At 38.1% G+C, this 19,132-nt stretch overlaps 1 protein-coding gene, 1 long non-coding RNA gene and 1 pseudogene across 19 annotated transcripts in view; 2 read left to right on the top strand and 1 right to left on the bottom strand.

Annotated features, from left to right (window-relative positions):
* Positions 1-1,984: 1,984 nt before the first annotated feature.
* On the top strand, positions 1,985-16,325 carry LOC111332883 (uncharacterized). Of its 4 annotated transcripts, none has more exons than XM_022938359.2 (6): positions 1,987-2,224; positions 13,444-13,789; positions 14,301-14,746; positions 14,975-15,052; positions 15,584-15,638; positions 15,812-16,325. In XM_022938359.2, exons 3-6 carry the CDS (start codon positions 14,642-14,644, stop codon positions 15,853-15,855), a joined length of 282 nt encoding a protein of 93 aa, XP_022794094.1. In that variant the 5' UTR covers positions 1,987-2,224; positions 13,444-13,789; positions 14,301-14,641; the 3' UTR covers positions 15,856-16,325. The 4 variants fall into 4 exon arrangements, with proteins under 4 accessions (XP_022794103.1, XP_022794094.1, XP_022794088.1 ...); XM_022938353.2 differs by having other exon boundaries at positions 1,988-2,224; positions 15,584-15,698; XM_022938368.2 differs by lacking the exon at positions 14,301-14,746 and having other exon boundaries at positions 1,985-2,224; positions 15,584-15,698.
* LOC148733015 (uncharacterized) lies at positions 3,672-5,870 on the top strand (annotated as a pseudogene).
* Positions 15,912-19,132, bottom strand: part of LOC148733014 (uncharacterized) — an 18,346-nt gene continuing 15,125 nt past the window's right edge. For all 15 annotated transcript variants that reach the window (XR_015999911.1, XR_015999914.1, XR_015999915.1 and 12 more), the window contains 2 exons: positions 16,959-17,026; positions 15,912-16,545 (listed from right to left, as the gene is read on the bottom strand). This is a non-coding gene — a long non-coding RNA (uncharacterized LOC148733014). The remainder of the gene's footprint in view (positions 16,546-16,958; positions 17,027-19,132) is intronic.

Below are 19,132 nucleotides of genomic sequence, written 5' to 3'. Positions count from 1 at the left end.
CGTTTGTATGGAGCGGGTAGTTGTTGACATCTGTTTAGGGGAGTCTGTTCTAAGTTAGTAAACCAGCTTTCCAGAGTCAGTCGTTGAAAATAGTCAGTGCTGTAGGTTAGGCATTGCGCAGAGTCCCAGTCAATGTTGTGGTTGGTAAGTCGATGGTGTTCAGCAATGTGATTGCTGACATCACCTTTCCTCGTCGCCCGTCTGTGTTCAGTCAGTCACTTGACTCTGATGATGACTTCCGCACAGGTTGTCGAAACGTCAGTTACTAACACCGACAACAGTCCTTCTCAGGACTACACTCACCCGGACGATCAGACTACACCTTCACATGTTACACCCGGGTTCAAACCATTTACTGAAACGACATAACGAAACGACGAAACGCCATGACGAAACGACGAACCGATGTGGTCGATGACGAGTCGGACTCGTAAAACGACGAAAGAGGCCAGCCGACGAATCGAACTGACAATACGACGAAACGAACTGAAAGTTCGACGAGTCGAACTCGGAAAACAACGACTCGACATAACGAAACGACGAAACGCCATAACGAAACGACGAATCGAACATTTTGTCCAGGATCTACCTTCATAATCAACTGCGTTTAGTCATCAGAGGTTAATAGTTGACCGATGCGCTCATAATATCAATGACGAAATGAGGTTCCATGAAATTCGAAGAGGTATCGATATTATTCATAGCTAAAAAATTTAAGATCTAAGTACAGAGGAAAGATGGCAATTAGGGTTGAAAGTGAGGTTAGATTGGTTCTTAGCTTCTCAACTCTTTCTGCTTCCAAAATCAAGATAAATTGTTTTTATTGTCTACCATTGTAATTTTTAGCGCTGAAAATTTGTGGTTTGATCAAGCTAAACCCTATGATTGATGTTTTGCTATCTCTCCAGCACAGTCCTGCTTAAGAATGATAAGTTGAGGTGAGGAACTTCTTTTGGTCATTTCTTGAAGTGAACGAGTCAATCTAATAAATAATACATTACCATGAGTTTTATTTTATTGTTAATTTATTATAGTAGGTCCACATCAGCTGTAAAGTTGCCTTATTCCCCTTTTTGACCTGCTTTACTAAATAAAGTTATGTATGAATGTATATGTAATTAGTATCAGGCCCCTCCCAGATCTCTCACCGGCTTGCTTTTTTCAAGTCATAAAAATTTCTTGCGGACGAAGATACTAATCGGCGAGGTGAGGGTGTACTCGCGGGCTAGATCCCTCCGGGTCTATCGACCAAAAAGTAGAAAAGATGAAGAAAAAAATTACGAGTAGGAGTATGACTAGGCTCGATTACCAGCTGCTGTTCGGAAACCAGAGCCCGCGCTCCTCCGCAAACCCATGGCCGTCTCTTCTCGGGAAGGAACGAAAAAGACTGGACATGGACTCGAGAGAGCGGCGTAAGGAATGACGAGCGAGTCATACTCCTTTTCTAAGCCCTTAAACTTTCCATGAAGGAAATCATCGATTCCTAATCCAGGCAGAGTGTCAGCATTTGAAATTCGTTAGAGTTATTGCAGCAACCAAGTACAATCGTCTGGCATGGGGAGGAGGGGGGGAAGTATACCTCGAAGAAAGCTATCTAACCACTGATTACAATCGTTGAGGTTGAGGGAATGGGAATTCGAAGGTGGATGGACAACTAGTCGCCCCTTCCCAATGGGGAAAAAAAAACACTCATGGTTATCTATGCGTAGAAATTACTTTTCAAGAAACTCTTCTTCTAAGCTTTTTGAATGGAGTAGATGGCATTTTGTAGAAAGTGTCTCCGCGCGATATTTGTCAAAAGGTTTGGAGATGATGAAAACCAAGTTATGTAGACTACATTACTGATATGACTGTAGTCCAAGACGAAAGTGTTGTCTCCTGTTCAATAGACGAACAAAAAATTAAAGATGTTTTGACTGAGCTAATGTGTGCTGTCACGCAATTTCGTGTGTGGCGTGACGCACTTTGTCAACGCAAACACTGGAAACTAGTGTCTATCATGGCAGCGTTACTGGGATTCAATTCTAAATAGGTATATGAACTGAACTACCCGTTTTGGTGCCAAAAAACTAGAAAAAATGGAATATTGGACTCATATTGACTATCAGTTCACGTTGGTTCTTGTTTGACGGTGTTTGGGTGGAAGAAAGACATCAGAGAGGCCGATAAATCCTGAGGTGGAGACCGCGTATGATGTCTTCGATATCTTAATCAACTCCCAGAGGTGAGGAAGAAAACCTAAAAACTGTTTGACCAGCGCATTTTTTCAACTTATTTCTGTTTCCTCTTCATGTTACGAGGTCAGCCGGTCATGTGATTGAGTATATTCTGATATTACTTGGGCATAGCTCATAATATTTTTCGGGAAATTCAAATACAGCACAGTAAAAAACTGCTTGCAAGAACCGCGACACAGATTGCCCATTTTTGTACCCAAAAATTTAAGAACCTGTTCAGCCAAGCACAATCAAGCAGTTTCTTTTAGTTAATCAAGCAGTCAATCAATCAAGCAGTTTCATTTAGTTAACCTTCATCCCAGACCTCCTATATATCCTATGTATCTTAATATAATTTGTATAGGATCCTTAAAGAGCCTATATTCCATGAAATCCTCCTATATTTCCTATAAAATTTTATTAAAATTAATAGCTAGGACGACAGCTGAATGATACATTTACACTTTTAGTGCACCTTTTTTTGCATTTTTGCAGACAAAAGCTGATTAAATTCTTTCCTATGAATATTCACCCACTATATGTATTTCCTATTATTTGGCAAAGCCAGTGAAAATGAATATTAAAATTGAAGTTAACAAAACAATAATGGCGAATATTCGCTCCGACGAAGGGCTAACGCTCGAAACATCAGCTTTTGTAATCGTTATGGTGGCCAATTTACCATTTCAACAACTTTGTTGATATATCCAAAGTATTTCGTTACCCCCACCGATGCAGCCCCAAACAGTTTCTTTAGAAACTATCAGGCCTTTATTCAAAATAATAATGGGCCTCCTGTGGTAGTAAACACCAAAAAACCACTACTTAGGTCTAGTATTTCAACCAAATTTTGTTCAACTTCGGACTGAGTTGGTGTCAAGTGCAAACTGAGTTACCCAAGCCAGTTTTAATATAAGTTTTAGTACAATGTTTAAAGACCTTATGGCTTGAGTCTCAGGATAAACCAAATTGTAGCTCATGCCTAAAATTTTAATTGTGACTTTCAGTTAAAATATAAATTTCTTTCGGTTAAGATTAAAGCAGTTCTAAAATATTTTTTGGATATATCAACAAAGTTGAAATGGTAAATTGGCCATCGTAACGATTACAAAAGCTGACGTTTTGAGCGTAGGCCCTTTGTCGGAGCGAATAGAGGAATTGTGGGTTGTGTGTGCTTTTAAAGGCAGAAAATGGAGCTATGTTATTGGTGGGAACATGGCAACGAGGAAAATGCAAATGAATTAGTGGAATGAAAAGCGTTCATTGATCCCTGTGGGATTTAGACTGCTGGTTTGAAAGATGAGCTTTTGCTCAAGAGTTTTACGGTTTTCCGTGCTACCTAAGTGTAAGGAAAGACCGCAGATTGACATATGTTGCTTAGAATGATTAGGTAAATTAAAGTGTCTAGCGACTGGTTTCGATGTGTTCTTGTCATTCTTTTCCACGTCACGAAGGTGTTCTCGGAATCAGTCACCTAGTCTTCTGCCTGTTTCACCGATGTATATCTTTTTGCAATAAGTGCAAGTTATGCAATAGATTACATTGGTGGAGGTGCACGTGACGGGATTGGTGATCCTAATGGATCGTTTGGGTCCCAATATCTTATCAGTGTTGTGAATGAAAGGACACATTTTGCATTGTGCATGAGTGCATTTAAAAGTGCCTGGTTGGTCATCAGTCTGAAAAGAACTTTTGACCAAAAAAATTGCCTATGTTTTTGTTGCGTTTGAATGAAATTAGCGGAGGCTGCGAAAAGATAGTGCTTGTCTCTGGATCATTTTGAAGTAATTTAAAGTTTTTAAGAATGATGGATTTGATTGAGTGGTTGTGAGGGTGAAATGTGAGAGTGAATGGAATCTGGTCGCAATCTTCCTTTTGTAACGTTTGTAGTGCTGAATGTCAATCAATAAGTTGGGCATGGTGGTAACCCACTTGAACGACAGAAACAGATTAACCACGTTTAAAAATTCACGTATAAAAATTCCTTCGCCGCATCCAATTAAAAGCCTTTTTTCACGACAAAGAGGATGATTCCAACACATCAAACGAAGACACTTTTGAAACACTTCAGACTCGAAAGTCTAAATGGACTCCCCCAGAGGGCCAGTTTGCATGATTAGACTTTTTTTATCAGAAAATGCCGCCATGATATCAACAAACTTAATTTCAAACGTGTTACCAAATTTTCTAATGTCTTCTCTGAAGAATGGTCGGCTCTAAAAAACCTTAGAAAAGGCAAAGACATAGTTATCAAAGTGGCTGATAAGGGCAGCTCAGTCGTTGTTTGGTGCACCGACCTCTACAAAAAAGAAGCTTTGCAGCAACTTTCTGACATCTCTTTTTATCAAAAGGTAGACAAAGACCTCACTGCCAGTAATCAAAACACAGTCAGGAATACGATCAACCAACTCATAACTAAACAAGAATTGCCGGCCACAGCAAAAAATCTCATCATGACCACTCCTAAAACTTCTTGTATTTACTTTTTACCAAAAATTCACAAACCTAACAACCCGGGTTGGCCCATTGTCTCGGCTTGCAGTTGCCCTACCGAACTTATCTCCAGCTATCTACTAGACGAAATTATGGCTCCCATTGTCAAAACTTTACCATTATATATTAAAGAGAGCCAACACGCTCTTTGAATCTTTCACGACTTTAATTTTCTTGGCCAAAACAAACTTCTTTTCACCATGGATATTACGTCTCTTTACACTGTCATTCCTAATGGCAAAGGCCTTCTGGCCCTTCAACATTTTTTTGATCAACGTACTGTTAAGGAACCTAAATCTGAAACACTACTATGCTTAGCCGAACTAGTGCTCACACTCAATTGTTTTTCATTCTGGGACAACTTTTTAAAACAAACCAATGGTGTAGCCATGGGCACCAAAATGGGACCTAGCTATGCCAATCTTTTTGTAGGTTTTGTCGAACACCAATTTTTCAGCCAATACAACAGCTCCAAACCTGAACTCTACGGTCGCTACATTGACAACTGTATCATTGCTACCTCCTCTACCAGAGAGAAGCTGACTCAATTCATAACCGCAGTCAATTCTTTTCACCCAGTTCTGAAATATACCTGGGAAATTCCTGACAAGTCTTTATCCTTTTTAGACATCAAAGTTTCAATTGAAGGCAACAGTTTATGCACTAGTGTGTATTACAAACCTACAGACTCACATAATTACTTGTTATATTCGTCTTCGCATCCATCTCATGTTAAGAATTCCATTCCTTTTTCTCAGTTTCTAAGACTTCACCGTTTATGTTATAATTGATGACTCTGATTTCCACCACAAATCAGAGTCAATGTGCCAGTCTTTTGATAAACGAGGTTACCCTGTTTCTGTCGTTCAAGCGGGTTACCACCGCGCCCAACTTATTGATCGACATTTGGCGCTAAAAACATCACAAAAGGAAGATTCCGACCGTATTCCATTCACTCTCACATTTCACCCTCACAACCACTCAGTCAAATCCATCATTCTTAAAAACTTTAAATTACTTCAAAACGATTCAGAGACAAGCACTATCTTTTCGCAGCCTCCGCTAATTTCAAATGCGACAAAAACATAGGCAATTTTTTTGGTCAGAAGTTCTTTTCAGACTGATGACCAACCAGGCACTTTTAATTGCACACGTGCATAATGCAAAACGTGTCCTTTCATTCACAACACTGATAAGATATCGGGACCCAAACGATCCATTACTATCACTGATCACTTCACGTGCACCTCCGCCAATGTAATCTATTGCATAACTTGCACTTATTGCAAAAAGATATGCATCGGCGAAACAGGCAGAAGACTAGGTGACCGATTCCGAGAACACCTTCACGATGTGGAAAAGAATGACAAGGACACATCGAAACCAGTCACTAGCCACTTTAATTTACCTAATCATTCTAAACAACATATGGCAATCTGCGGTCTTTCCTTACACTTAGGTAGCACGGAAAGCCGTAAAACTCTTGAGCAAAAGCTCATCTTTCAAGCCAGCAGTCTAAATCCCACAGGGATCAACAAACGCTTTTCATTCCACTAATTTATTCGTGTTTTTCTCATTGCCATGTTCCCACCAATCACGTAGCTCCAATTTCTGCCTTTAAAAGCACACACAACCCACAATTCCTCTATTCGCTCCAACGAAGGGCTAACGCTCGAAACGTCAGCTTTTGTAGTTGTTACAGTGGCCAATTTACCATTTCAACTTTGTTGATATATCCAAATTATTTCATTACCCCCTGCCAACACAGCCCCAAACAGTTTCTTTAGAAACTATCAGCCTTTATTCTAAAATGTTATTGTTCACTGTTCAGATTACTACTAAGTTGAATATTTACCACCAAACTAGAAGTTAAACTCTTGACAAACCAATACATCAAACAATATTTTCTTTCTCTCTGTTCCCTTTTGACTGTATGCAAGTGAAATTTTGAGAACGACCCATTTCGTCTTGAATTTTGGCTTCTTTGAAGTCGCCAACAGGAAAAATAGATTTTATAGGTTTTCTTCAAATTGAAACAGCCTTTCTGAAAACAAACTAAATCACGTCAAGTTACTTACCAATACTTATCAATAAGCAAAATAAGAGTGAAAAAATCACCATTCTAGTGGTAGTGGTTGCTGAATTTTATAAGCACTTACTCTTAAAAACTTTTTTGGTCCCCATAAAGTGCCTATATTATGGGAGAAAAAAATAATGTTATATTTAAACAATAGAGTGTTTGTGTCTCGGAACTATCAGTCTGATAGTTGCCCCACGGAAATTTGATGTTCTGAAAACAAATATTTGCCCAAGAAGCAAAGCTTTGAGGGCAAATATGCAAGTTTTAAGAACATCAAATTTCCAAGGGGCAACTATCAGACCGATAGTTCCAAGACATAAACACTCTATGCTCTTTATTATTCACCACTAAATTTTCTTCCACACGCCAGTTGAAAAACAGTCAAAACCCAATAAATGAAGATCGATCAAATATTTATTCATGCATACAGCCTGTCACAAATGTCAATAATTTGCAACTGTATATTGTCTAAATAATACGCTCTACCTGTGAGAATTGAAAAGTCACTGTTTTTCCGATCTGCCTAACTTCGTGGCTGTCAAACCAATCAAAATTTTTCATGGAAGAGTACTATCCATTTGGGTATTTTCCACGGAGAGGCACTATGGGCTGATAGTGTCTCTCCATGGATGAACACTATCGCATCACATGATCAATTTAAACCAATAAGAATTGGAGAAAATTTAGTGGTGAACTGTAATTTCCTATACAGTGGAACCTTGATTTAATGAAGTGCCAAGGGACGGTGGAAATTGGTTCATTATATCGAGGGTCTGTTATATCGAAAACCTTGAATTAACGAATTTGCAGAAAAACAACCAAAAATTAATGTTTGTTAAACATGGAGGTATGGTTAATAATTGTTGTTATTGTTTTTATCTGTGTGAGTGTGTGTGGTCACAACAAAATCTTAACAATTGCAACTGGCTTGTCAAATATCGCAATGAAAAGGTTAATGAAAAGTGCAACTGAACGGAAACTTTAAACAAAAGAAAACCACTATTAAATTACTTTTAATTTCTACTAATTGCTAATCAAGACCCCAATCAAAAATTCTTCCAATGAGAATTGCCTCATTTTTTGGTCAAATACTTTACTACTAAAATTGCTAATCAAGACGCTTAATCAAAAACTTTTTCTAATTACCTCATATTTTGTTTTTCTTTAAAATGCACCTTTCATTTAAGAGAAAGAGTGTGGAAATTCCCTTTCAATCTTTTGTGCCTGACCTGTCAAATGTCAAAATGATCATGAACTATGTGTAAAGTATTAAACAACAGAACACTACTGTATAGTACTGCACTGTTGGTCTGTTTTGCATTTGTCTTTCGTCCTGGATGTTGACATTTGTTTATTAATTATATCTTGGTATCTGTACATTTGGGCTTATGAATTGTGTTGACGTTATAACAAGGATTTTTTTCATATCGAGGTTTGTTATATCGAGGTTCTGTGGCATACATTTTAAAGTAACTTTAGCCGGGATGAAAAGTATCATTCATTATACCAAGGAATTCGTTATATAGAGGTTCATTAAATCAAGGTTCCACTGTATGTGGAACTTGCACAGCCTAAATTTCCTATCAATTACAGTTCATTTTTGATAGATGGAGTTTGACCCTGAGGTTGCAAATTTGTATTACAAAGAACATACCATACTTGCTTTGTTTTTTTTTTTTTGTATATGACTCTATCAACAGATAGATTCCATGTTGTCATTTGTCTGTTCAGTAATGGATCAAAGGTAAAATCAAATTGCAGTTAAGAACCAAAAGGTGGCATATCTTGTATGACATGTGTTACTGAACAGATGCATGACAACATGAAATCTATTTGTTATTGTATGACAAAGATGTCTTCCACTAGATCATGAGTAAAAACCTGTTTTCTTATGTTACTCTGAAATACAGCTTTTTGTAAGTTCAAAATTCTTTAAATGAAACTAAAATTACTCATATTTACACTGAATTCTGATCTAAAACTGCATGTCTGCATATCACAGGATGATTATTCTTGGCAACTCAGTCAACAAATTGTACAATGTACAGCTTTAAGTTCATCACGGGTAAATTCTTTGCGTGCATTCCACTTTCTGGTATTGTATCAGAACCAATCAAAAAATTGTTTTTAACTTCTTCTATTTAATCATTATGTTAAGTAGTAAAGTAAGTGGATGACACAATAATTTATGCACTTTTTTCCTTTTCTTCTTTTATTTTCTTTTCAGATCTAGGATTGTCACTAGAAAATGTAATAGGTGTCTTATCTGAACTGAGTAGGCGGCTGCACAATACGCCCCTCAAGGGGGGTCTGGGGGTGTGTTCCCCTGGAAAAATTTGAAATTTGAAACTCTCTGAGATGCATTTTCCAGCATTCTGGGGCATGTTTGAGCTGCATTTTTTTTAGCCAGACATTGATGTTAAATTCAATTTCCCTGTTTATCGCTATAAAAACCCTCTGGACACAAGCTTCTCGTTTTTATTTAAAATAAGGGTATGTTTCATTCATCAAAGTATTTCCTCTCATCTCTAAACATCACAACTGATAAATATCTGGAAATCACTCACCAAATGCTGCAAGGTTTGCAAAATCACGGAACATTCACCTTAGTTTATTTTTTAATTAGGATTGTCTGAGCGGTTTAATGACAAGTATTCCAAAAGGTCCATATTTGGTGAGCATTTCTAACGTTGCATAATCCTTGAAAAAAAACCAACAATCTAGCAGCAACTTTGACGGCCACGTGTATGGTTGGAATGACATTTTAAATCACAGAACTTAATGTTTGCGTATCTCTGTCGAAATCATAAACAAAAGAACAAAATTTTCCTTCAAAATTGTTGTCATGTCTCTGTCGGATAACGTAAATTATATGTTCTATTCTGCGATTCTACAAAAGCAGTTAAAGTCTCTCTGTCCCGAACCAGAAAGAACATATTCCAATGAGAAGTTAAATTATTTAACGGTACATGTTTACAACAAAGGAAAATCTTCCTGCCTTTGAAATCTTAAGAGTGGAATGGACACAACAGTTTCAGCAAGGTGAAAAAGATCTTTATAGACACTTCCTTCTCCAACCCTCTGAAAGCTCTTTTGAAAGTATGTAGTGGATCAGCGATAATTTGCCACTGTATTTTAACAAAGGGGGCCAGTTTATCTTGGTATTAAATGCTTCAGGAGCTTCACAATTATAATATTTGACAGCGATCGAAACTACCTCTTATCTTGGTGGCTCTCTTTTTTTGCTAGATTTTGTCTTCTTCGATTGACTTGACAAGTAATCGCGAAGAGATCGCTTTCTTCGCTGGCCATCATTTTCGATTTTTGAAGCATCAACGCACATGTGAATTGCGATGGTTTCATGCTTCATGACGGTCACGCATTTATATTACTCAAGTAAACTGGGCGTAAAATGGCCTGACAGCCGGCGGGTTTCCACTGCCTACTGGCTCCTAATGACAACACTGAAATCATACAATTGTGAATATATACTAGATATTTAAGAAAAAACTCAAGTTTATTTTTCTAGAAATCAGCAACTATCTTAGCAGAGTTGAGAATTGAATTAAGAATCTTCTTACCTGATACTGCCATTAACTACCCAAAAAATACTTAGAACCTGTTTTTCCAGACTTCTAAAAATCTGCATGTTGGTACTTATGAAGTGATTTTTTCCTCTTAAATAGCACCCAGCTGAGTTTATTCGTATTCTGTTGTTTTGCAAATATTTCTAAGCACCATTCAAAAGATGCTGAGTTTACTTGTGGCAAACTTTGATGCTTGAAATTAAGAAAATCTCTGGTACTAGAAGGTTTTGAGGAAAATTTCAACTTAATTGACTGTGGACTTGTGGGCTAATTGAATGGCTGACTGGGTATAAAATCATGTAGCTTCATGAAATGACTGACTGACTTACTGTAATTTGTGGCCATTTACCAGTGGGTAATCTGTTGATTTTGCATTAAACACACGCTACTGCAGGTAATAGGGAGGTGCGAGTTATGTGACAATTTTAAAATCCTCTGGTAGCTGAATTGAAAAAATTATTCTCACCCACCTGCATTTTCACCTCTCAAATGAATTTTATTGTATAAGAGTGCAACAAAGCAGCACGAAAACATGATGCTGACTCAAGTTTATTTCACGTACAGTTAGTTGCACAACAAACAAATTTTTTATTTGCATGCGTGTAAACAAAACCTTGAGGGTGACAAAAATAATCCAAGGATATCCAGTGCATCAGTAACAAATTTCCAGTTAACACTAGCTCGAGCTGAAGAGAATTTTCCTGTTTTAAGGGACTTGTTAGGCCCAGCTGAACCAGAGAGATCAATTTTTTTTAGAAATCAACAAATCAACATGGCGCTGAACGATCGCTCGCACAAATAGTAGCCACAAATTCACATGTATGAAACGTTGTGAATTCTAGAGCCTTTTTGTACAAATTTTCTTTGCTTTGAAGGCGTGGGCTATCCACCAGTGCAGGTAATCTGTTGACTTTTTTTTTTTTTTGCCATATGCAATAATCAGCAGGTGTGGGTAATCTGCCAGCGGGTAAACAACTGAAAATAACAGTACTTAGTGATTGTTGGCTGGCATGACCCATAGGCAGGTTATCTGAATGATGGACTGATGCCAAGCTGGTTGGTTGGTTTACTAATTGACTGACTGCTGGCCAGCTGGCAGACAAAAACATTTACTGCTTTTGGGCTCACAGATTGACTAATTGATTGAGAGCCAGCTGACTGATGGAGTAACCAGTGGCTGGTGAGCTGGCCAACTGACTGTTGGTGGACTGTTTCTGCAGATGGTTTGGCTAACTGACTGACTGACTGCAAGCTGGTTGACTGAAACAGACTAATATTGACTGATTGACTGATGGACCAACACATTGACTGACTGACTGACCACAGGCTGGCGGGCTCACTGATTGACTGACTGCAAGCTGGTGGACTGGTTGACAGAGACTTATGTTTGGTAGATACTTTGGCTAAGGAACCGAATGACTGATGGAACAACAGACTGACTAAAAACATTCGTACAGCTTTTCTTTCTGATAACTAGCTCCTTGCATTTTTTACTATTACTAGACATACAGTTCTTCTCTGACCATTCCATAAATGCTCTTACTATATCCATTGAGTTATCCTGTTCTTTCCACTCGGGCGAAACAATACTAGTATCATCAGCATACTTAAACAGAATATCTTTACCCTTCAAACTTATCTCTAGATCATTAAGGAATTTGATAAACAAATGGGGGCCGCTCACACTTCCTTGCGTGGTACCCTTATTAACATCTTGTAACCAACCCACTGACTGATTGACTGACTGACTAAAGGTGATTGACTGACGTGGACAGATTAACTGACCATCTGAATGAAGACTGACTGTCTGGCTGATCGACTGGCTAGTAAGCTAACTGATTGACTGCTTACTTAAGTGCATAATATGCATGTAGACTACCTGATGGAATTACTGACTTCTGGCTGAAACATTTGCATAGGTTTGTTTTAAAAATTTTAAAAATTTTAGAATGGAGGGATGTGATAAGATAAATCCCTCCTGGATGTTTCATGAAATTTAGAGTTTTATCAGATATTTCAAGTCTGTTGAATTTGGAATTTATGTGATATCAGTTTATTCTACCCTAAACTTTAATTTTTTTCATAGGACTTAGTAATATGTATGAAATTTTGAAATGATTCTAACCCAAAAAGTAAACTATTGTATTGACCATCATGTGATAAGAATCAAAAAGCAGCACATGAGTTGGCAGTGAATCTTATGGTGTTACCGTGTCTTCCGTAATTCATAACTACAATTCATGTAAACAGAGACATGGCACAATGAGGTACAATTGTATTTTGCAATGAACAGGAAAAATACAAACTTGTCCCAAATGTGCTCATTCCTATTGAATTTTACAATGTTTTGGTGTCTTCTATGGTCTTTAACTGAAAAGAGACATGGCAAAATGAAATGTGTACGATTGTACAAAACCAAAGGGGGTAAGTTTCTAATAAAAGAAACCGGTGCTGCTTTGGTGAGGAGTGTCGTAAGATAATTTGGTTTTATTAAATGAGTAGATAATGTCAGCCACCTGTGTTTCGGCGTTAGCTTTTCATCAGAGCTCTAATCAAAGGTTAACACTGGAAACATCAACTTCAAAAACTCTTCACAATTGCTGATTTGCATTATCAACTCAGTTGCTAAAACCAAATTAAATGAAATGTAGGTGTCTTCTTCAATGAACAAGGAAGTGCAATGAAGAAAAAAATAACTTTCCTTAAAATAGTCAGATTGACTTTTAAGTTGCTCAGAACTCACTCTCTTTACCTTGCTCATGAACAGCTCTTAGCTATTTTTTTCCTCAGCTTTACTTGCTAAATCTGAAAAAAATCTTGAAATTATTTTCTGTACTGGGTCATGTTTGGCAAACTAATAATATTATAAAAAATTGTGCATGATATGCCAAATGCCTCTGAACTTGGATACGCAGTAGATCATGTGCAACAACTAATCCGAGTGTGTATGATTTTTAGGTCTTTACATAATTGGTAAATGAACATAGTCAGTAGTTTGCTACCATTCAAGAAAGTCTGTATTCACACGATACTATGAAATAATACTCATTTGTCAATATTGATTCAGTCAATAGATTGTCAGTGAAGATCTGCTGTGAACACACCTTGTATGTTACCTATTGACAAACAGTAGTCCAAATTTTTTTTGCTTTGGTTTGCGGTGTATGGACAACCTATTTTGGTCTCCTGCGAGTTATCCTTGGCTCATTTACTGTATGTGGCTTATTAAAAAGCCTTGGTGTGGACAAGCCTCTGTGTGTGGCCAATTAACAAGTCTTAATTAACATCTGTGGACAAGTCTTCAGGGAAAGTAGAGAATCCACAATTTAGATCTTGGACAAGTGGGGTCAGTGTATGAAGCTGGATAACAAGTGGCAAACCGGATGGTTAAAAGCCAGGGACAAACTGAAGAGGTAAAATTATGACATTTTGCCAACTGGCACAGGCAGTTGCATTAAAGTCCAAAAGAAAACTACCGGTACCCACAAAGTTTACAATGAATTGCAACAGAAACTTGTGGCTTATTGTACTTCCCCATGGATACATGTACATGTTTATCACCATATCTTTTAAACTGTTACATGTACATACACAGTGGGATCCCAATAACTCAAATCCATGCCAACTCAAACCTTGCACTCAGTAACTCAAACCAAATTGCTTATTTTATTCAAAGTTGCACTCGAAATAATCTCATTAGCTAAACATATTCTCAATTCTTGTCTCACTGAAGTAACTCTTGAATTGGAATTTGAAGACCTGCATGGTCAAGAAAAAAAAAATTAAAATTTAAGAGAGTGAAAGCTGTTCCAGAGACTGGACTGTCTTGCTATGCTGAATGGATCTTGAACTATTAACAATAGATAAATAACTGATAGCGGATAAGCAATGGAGCCGGCTTTACTCGTAAAGTCTCTCTCTTAGTCTTGCTCTAGGATGCTGAAACTCGGCCCATCAAAAAGAAAGAGAAGAGTGTGAAAACTGTTTTGTAAACTGGACTGTCTTGCTGTGCTGATTGGATCTTGAACTGTGTACAAGAGATGGAGTTGGCTTCACCCATAAAATCTATTACTCAGTCTTGATCTGGGATCCTAAAACCTGGTGCACCAAAACAAAAAGAGCAGAGTGTGAAAACCGTTTAGGAAACTGGACTGTCTTGCTGCGCTGATCGGATCTTGAACTGTGTACAAGAGATGGTCGACTAATAGCTAACCAACAATGGAGTTGGCTTCACTCATAAAGTCTCCTTCTCAGTCTTGGTCTGGATGCTAAGACCTGTTCCACCAAAAAACGAAGAGGAGAGTGTGAAAACTGTGTTGGAATCTGGACTGTCTTGCTGCACTGATTGGATCTTGAACTGTGTACAAGAGGTGGGTGACTAATTGCCGACCCACAAAATAATGAGTCGTATTCATCCAACAAACCTTCTACAGGGAGAAGCAGCTTTCGTGGCTAAGCGTCTAAAGTACTCCATTGCTTTTGTTGCGCGCTTTAATGGGTTAAGGTTATATTCATTGTAGTATAAACTAGTATTGAATGAGGAATTTTTCATCCTTTCCTTTTCTTAACAGTGAAGAATTTTCCCCCATAATTTATAGATTTCCAAGTGTTTGTCTGGAGCCGTTGGACCAGAAGAGTTAGCGTTCTCTAAAGAGGGTGAACGATGTGGAGAAAAGGTAAGTTTTTGCTGTATAACATATTTCTCTTTATTTTCAATGTGCTACGCAGTCAGTTCGACTTTCAAGACTGATGCGATTCATCTTTTCAGAATTGTTTACTTTGAACTAATGGCTTAAGGTTAGGGCATGAAATTAAGGAGCGAAGAATTGGGTAAAGAGTGATTCAATCTATTGTAAAAATGCAGTAAAAAAAAATTCAATGACTCTACGTCAGAAACGAACTACCGTCTCAAAAATTCAGTCTGGGATCAGTTTCGAAACTTTCAGAGTTTCGGTTATGACGAGAGACGATGAGACGATCGTCACTACCCGCTAACTACTGTAGCAGTGATCCTCCCAAGAGGAAAGACCACCTCAAACAAAGTACTGCTTTTACTGTGTGCCTCCCTTATCTGCGCATCAGCATTTAGCAGTCGGATATACTCAAGGACAAAGTTAAACTGATCTCATCTTTGTGGCACTGTTACAGTTATCATGTCTGTGGTGCGCATTACGTTAGCTCGTAGCCTGTTCTTTTTCAATCAGTAGATATCAAGAGGTCAGATCATCTCCAGCAAGACACCATGCAAAAATATCAACCTTGGTAAGAAAGCAGAGTTTGTTGGTCGAGAGAGAGAGAGTGCAGGATACTTAAAGAATTCTAGTGAGTCTAACTTTTTTGGTAAAGTGAAAGGGAAATTTGCAATTTTCACATGAAGTCCTCGCCAGTAATGTCAATATAAGGTAGTAATTCGTTGATTTCTCTTTACTTCGCAGGTATCTCTGTCCCCTTCACGAATGAAGCTGAAAGAAAGCTTTAATCTTAAAAGGAAGTGTCCATAGAAGTCCTCTGCCCTGTTTTATAAACATCTACAAATTTACAATACAATCTTTTAATACACATGTGCTTTACAATAGTAATATAACATCTTTTTCTTACAATACATCAATTTTAGAAAGTCTTTTCCGCCCGTCCGACCTCCCCCACCAAACCCACCCTTCAGACAACTTTCTTAAGAATTTCATAAAGTTGTCTACCTTGTGGTACTAACATTTATAACATTTGAAAGTCTTTCTGTCTTACTTTATCGTAACAAGCATCGGTCTAAAAACACGCATGTGTTTTAGAAGATTTAGTTTACTACAAGGATGAACTGGTTTGAAATTTCAAAGAAAACTGTCTGTAGGAAGTGGGTGTGGTGGGGGACGGTGGACGAAAAAATAGTGTCTTTATTGCCTATCAATAAATATCCAACTATCTATTCTTCTGCACAGTACAACAATGAACAAAGTACAGTGAAACACTTACTCCATCAATCTAATTTTCTAGTTTTGTCAAATTCTCGTAGTGGTTTGTGGCTGCTTCCTTATACTGATAAATAAAAATAATATTATAATTGCGTTATCCGTCATGGACACGGGTTAAAATTGCTGACTTTTGACGATAAATGGAAATCCTTCCATTCTCAGTCTACCTCGACCTTCCTTTTCAGCTTGTAGTTTTTGGGTACCTTAAAAAAAGTAATCACATATCACATGTATTGTACTACTTGAATTGATAACTCCTTAACGTAACATGGGAAAAGGATATTTCTTGGAAATTGGAAAAGTCAACAGAAGGTCGTTCAATTTCATCAAAAATTTTCCAACCAAACAATACATTTCATAAATAGTGAATTAGAAGAGAAAACATGCGTATTACTTCATTCATATACCAAATTGAGCTTGCACTACGAACGCTATGCTCGTCAGTTAAGGAACCTTTAACTGTAGAACATTGACACCAAATCATGGAAAGGCTAATACCATATGAATAAGTTCATAGTAAGTCTAGATTTCATTATTCCCACACTTCTTTCAGATAAATGAATTTTTCTGATTCAAGGATGTATTCCCTGACTTTGAGAACAATTATTTTTCTTACGTGATCATTTCCTGACCCGTGACAACCAAGCTGAGCCTGTTAACTTTTCCCATGCTTCCCTCCAAAATCTGAAATAAATCGAAGGAAATGGGGTAAACATCTTTCTTGTCTCAACGTTCATCTAGTATGAGGGGAAAGGAAAGATGAAACATTACAATGAAGAGAAAACATGAATGTGACAACCAGAAAGTGACACATACATACAAAGTCTGATAGGACATTACCAAAACCCTTGAAACTCCTCAAAAGACTATCATCAGAGACATTAGCAATGTGATGATAACCTGCCAATTATGTTGATCTATGCAGTGCAAGTGGACTACATGACTGTGTAACTAAGTTACAATGCATGCTTCTTATTGTATAATCATGCATGCTTCTTATTGTATAATCCGCCACCCAGTTAGCCCAATGAATATTGTGCGGGAGGTTGAGGGTTCGAGCCCTGGCCGGACCAACACTCAAGGTCTTAAAATAATTGAGAAGAATTTGCTACCTTTCCATAACATCAAGAAATGGTTAGATATTCTGGTCATCTCGGATAGGGACGAATAAATGGAGGTCCCATCTCCTGCAGGGTTGGGAGTAGGAAATCACTCTGTGAGATCACTCTGTGATGGATGTCCTCCCCCAGGGTGGGATGGTAGGCACAAAGGGGTTAGGTGTCAATTGGGACAAAAGTCCTGTTCCTTTCTCCTGCCATTCCCGTGGCGAATGAATTAAAATCTAAATTCTAAATCAATTTTGATTTGTACAACTACTAACTATGGTACAAAGCAGAAAAATTTCATGACTGATCATTTTTTTAATCAACTTGCAGCTTCATGGAATTGCAGTTCATCAATTTAAAAAAAAAAAAATTAGTACTAAAATCAAATTTTCATGAGAAAAAACCTTTCATTTCTGAACTCAAAACAAATTGACATGTTAGTCACTCATCAATCATTTGACAAACCAGCAAGCCAGCCAGCCAGCCAGCCAGCCAACAAGCCAATCAGACAGTCAGTCAGTCAGTCAAACAATCACCCACTCAGTAAGCCTATCAGGCAGTCAACTACCAGTCAAGCAGTCAGTTGGTAAGCCACATGTATTTAGCCAACCATTCAGTCCTTCAATCAGAAAGCAAGTAAGCAACTCAGTCAAACACTTCGTGAATGTCTGTAATCAGTCAGTCATTCAGCCAGCCAGCCAGTCAGTCAGTGAGTTAAACAGTCAGATACCAGATAAACAAATCAGTCAGTCAATCTTTTGGTCAGTTTGCTAGTTAAATAATGAGGTAGCTTTTAGCCACTCAGCCATTTTGTCACTTAGTTGGTCAGTAAGCCAGCCAGCCCATCATTTAGCCACAGCCAATCAGCAGTTCAGCCAGCCAGCCAGCTGGTCAGCCAGTCTGACAGTCTGTCAGTTGCAGGTCAATCATTCTGTCATTAATTCAGGCAGCCAATTAATCAGTAAGCCAGCTGGTCAGTCATTCAGTCAAGAAGTCAATCAGCAGGCCAGTGAGTCAGTCAGTATGTAAGTCAGCCAGTAAGTCAGTTTGCCAGTCAGTCAGACTCAATCAATCAGTGAGTCAGTCAGTTTTAATTAAGTCACTTGGGCCCAGTTGTTCGAAGGCCGATTAGTGCTAACCCAGGGTTAAATGGCGCTTTATACTATTACTAAAAATAGATTTTGCTACGTGATAACCTATGAGACCCCCCGCACAGACTCAGACAAACATTGCGACCAGCTTAAAGAAATGTATGAGCGAGAGCTGTAAAATTAAAACAAAACGACGGAATATTTCGTCAAAAAATGACTTGGCGTTCTGAAAGGAAGGGGCATGGTTGGTACCAAACACTGTTGTTGGGGTGAGTGTAAGACAGACTCAAGATATGCAGATAAATGGCCAAAATCACTCAAAGAGTGAAAGGAATTAGGGAAGAAAGTATTCATTCCTTTCCCAAAACCTTCGCGAGACATGGCAAAGTGCAAGCGTTGGCTGGTGGCTTGTTCGCATGAGTTTTTTACGGAGAAAAACATAACAAGAAACACTTAAGTTATATTTGTGCTCTTCACTGGCCCGGCGAAAAAGGTCCAACAGCCGAATTTCCCGATCCACTAAAGGCAAATCTAAGAGCAGCGCAAGTAAGTTGAGCACATGCTCCTTAGAGGAAAGCACCGAAAGAAAGAGA

This window comes from Stylophora pistillata, chromosome 4 (genome assembly GCF_964205215.1).
Source record: "Stylophora pistillata chromosome 4, jaStyPist1.2, whole genome shotgun sequence".
In the NCBI taxonomy this organism is placed as follows: Eukaryota; Metazoa; Cnidaria; class Anthozoa; order Scleractinia; family Pocilloporidae; genus Stylophora; species Stylophora pistillata.
The sequence above is the reverse complement of the archived record's forward strand: the minus strand, read 5'-3'. Positions and strand labels throughout refer to the sequence as shown.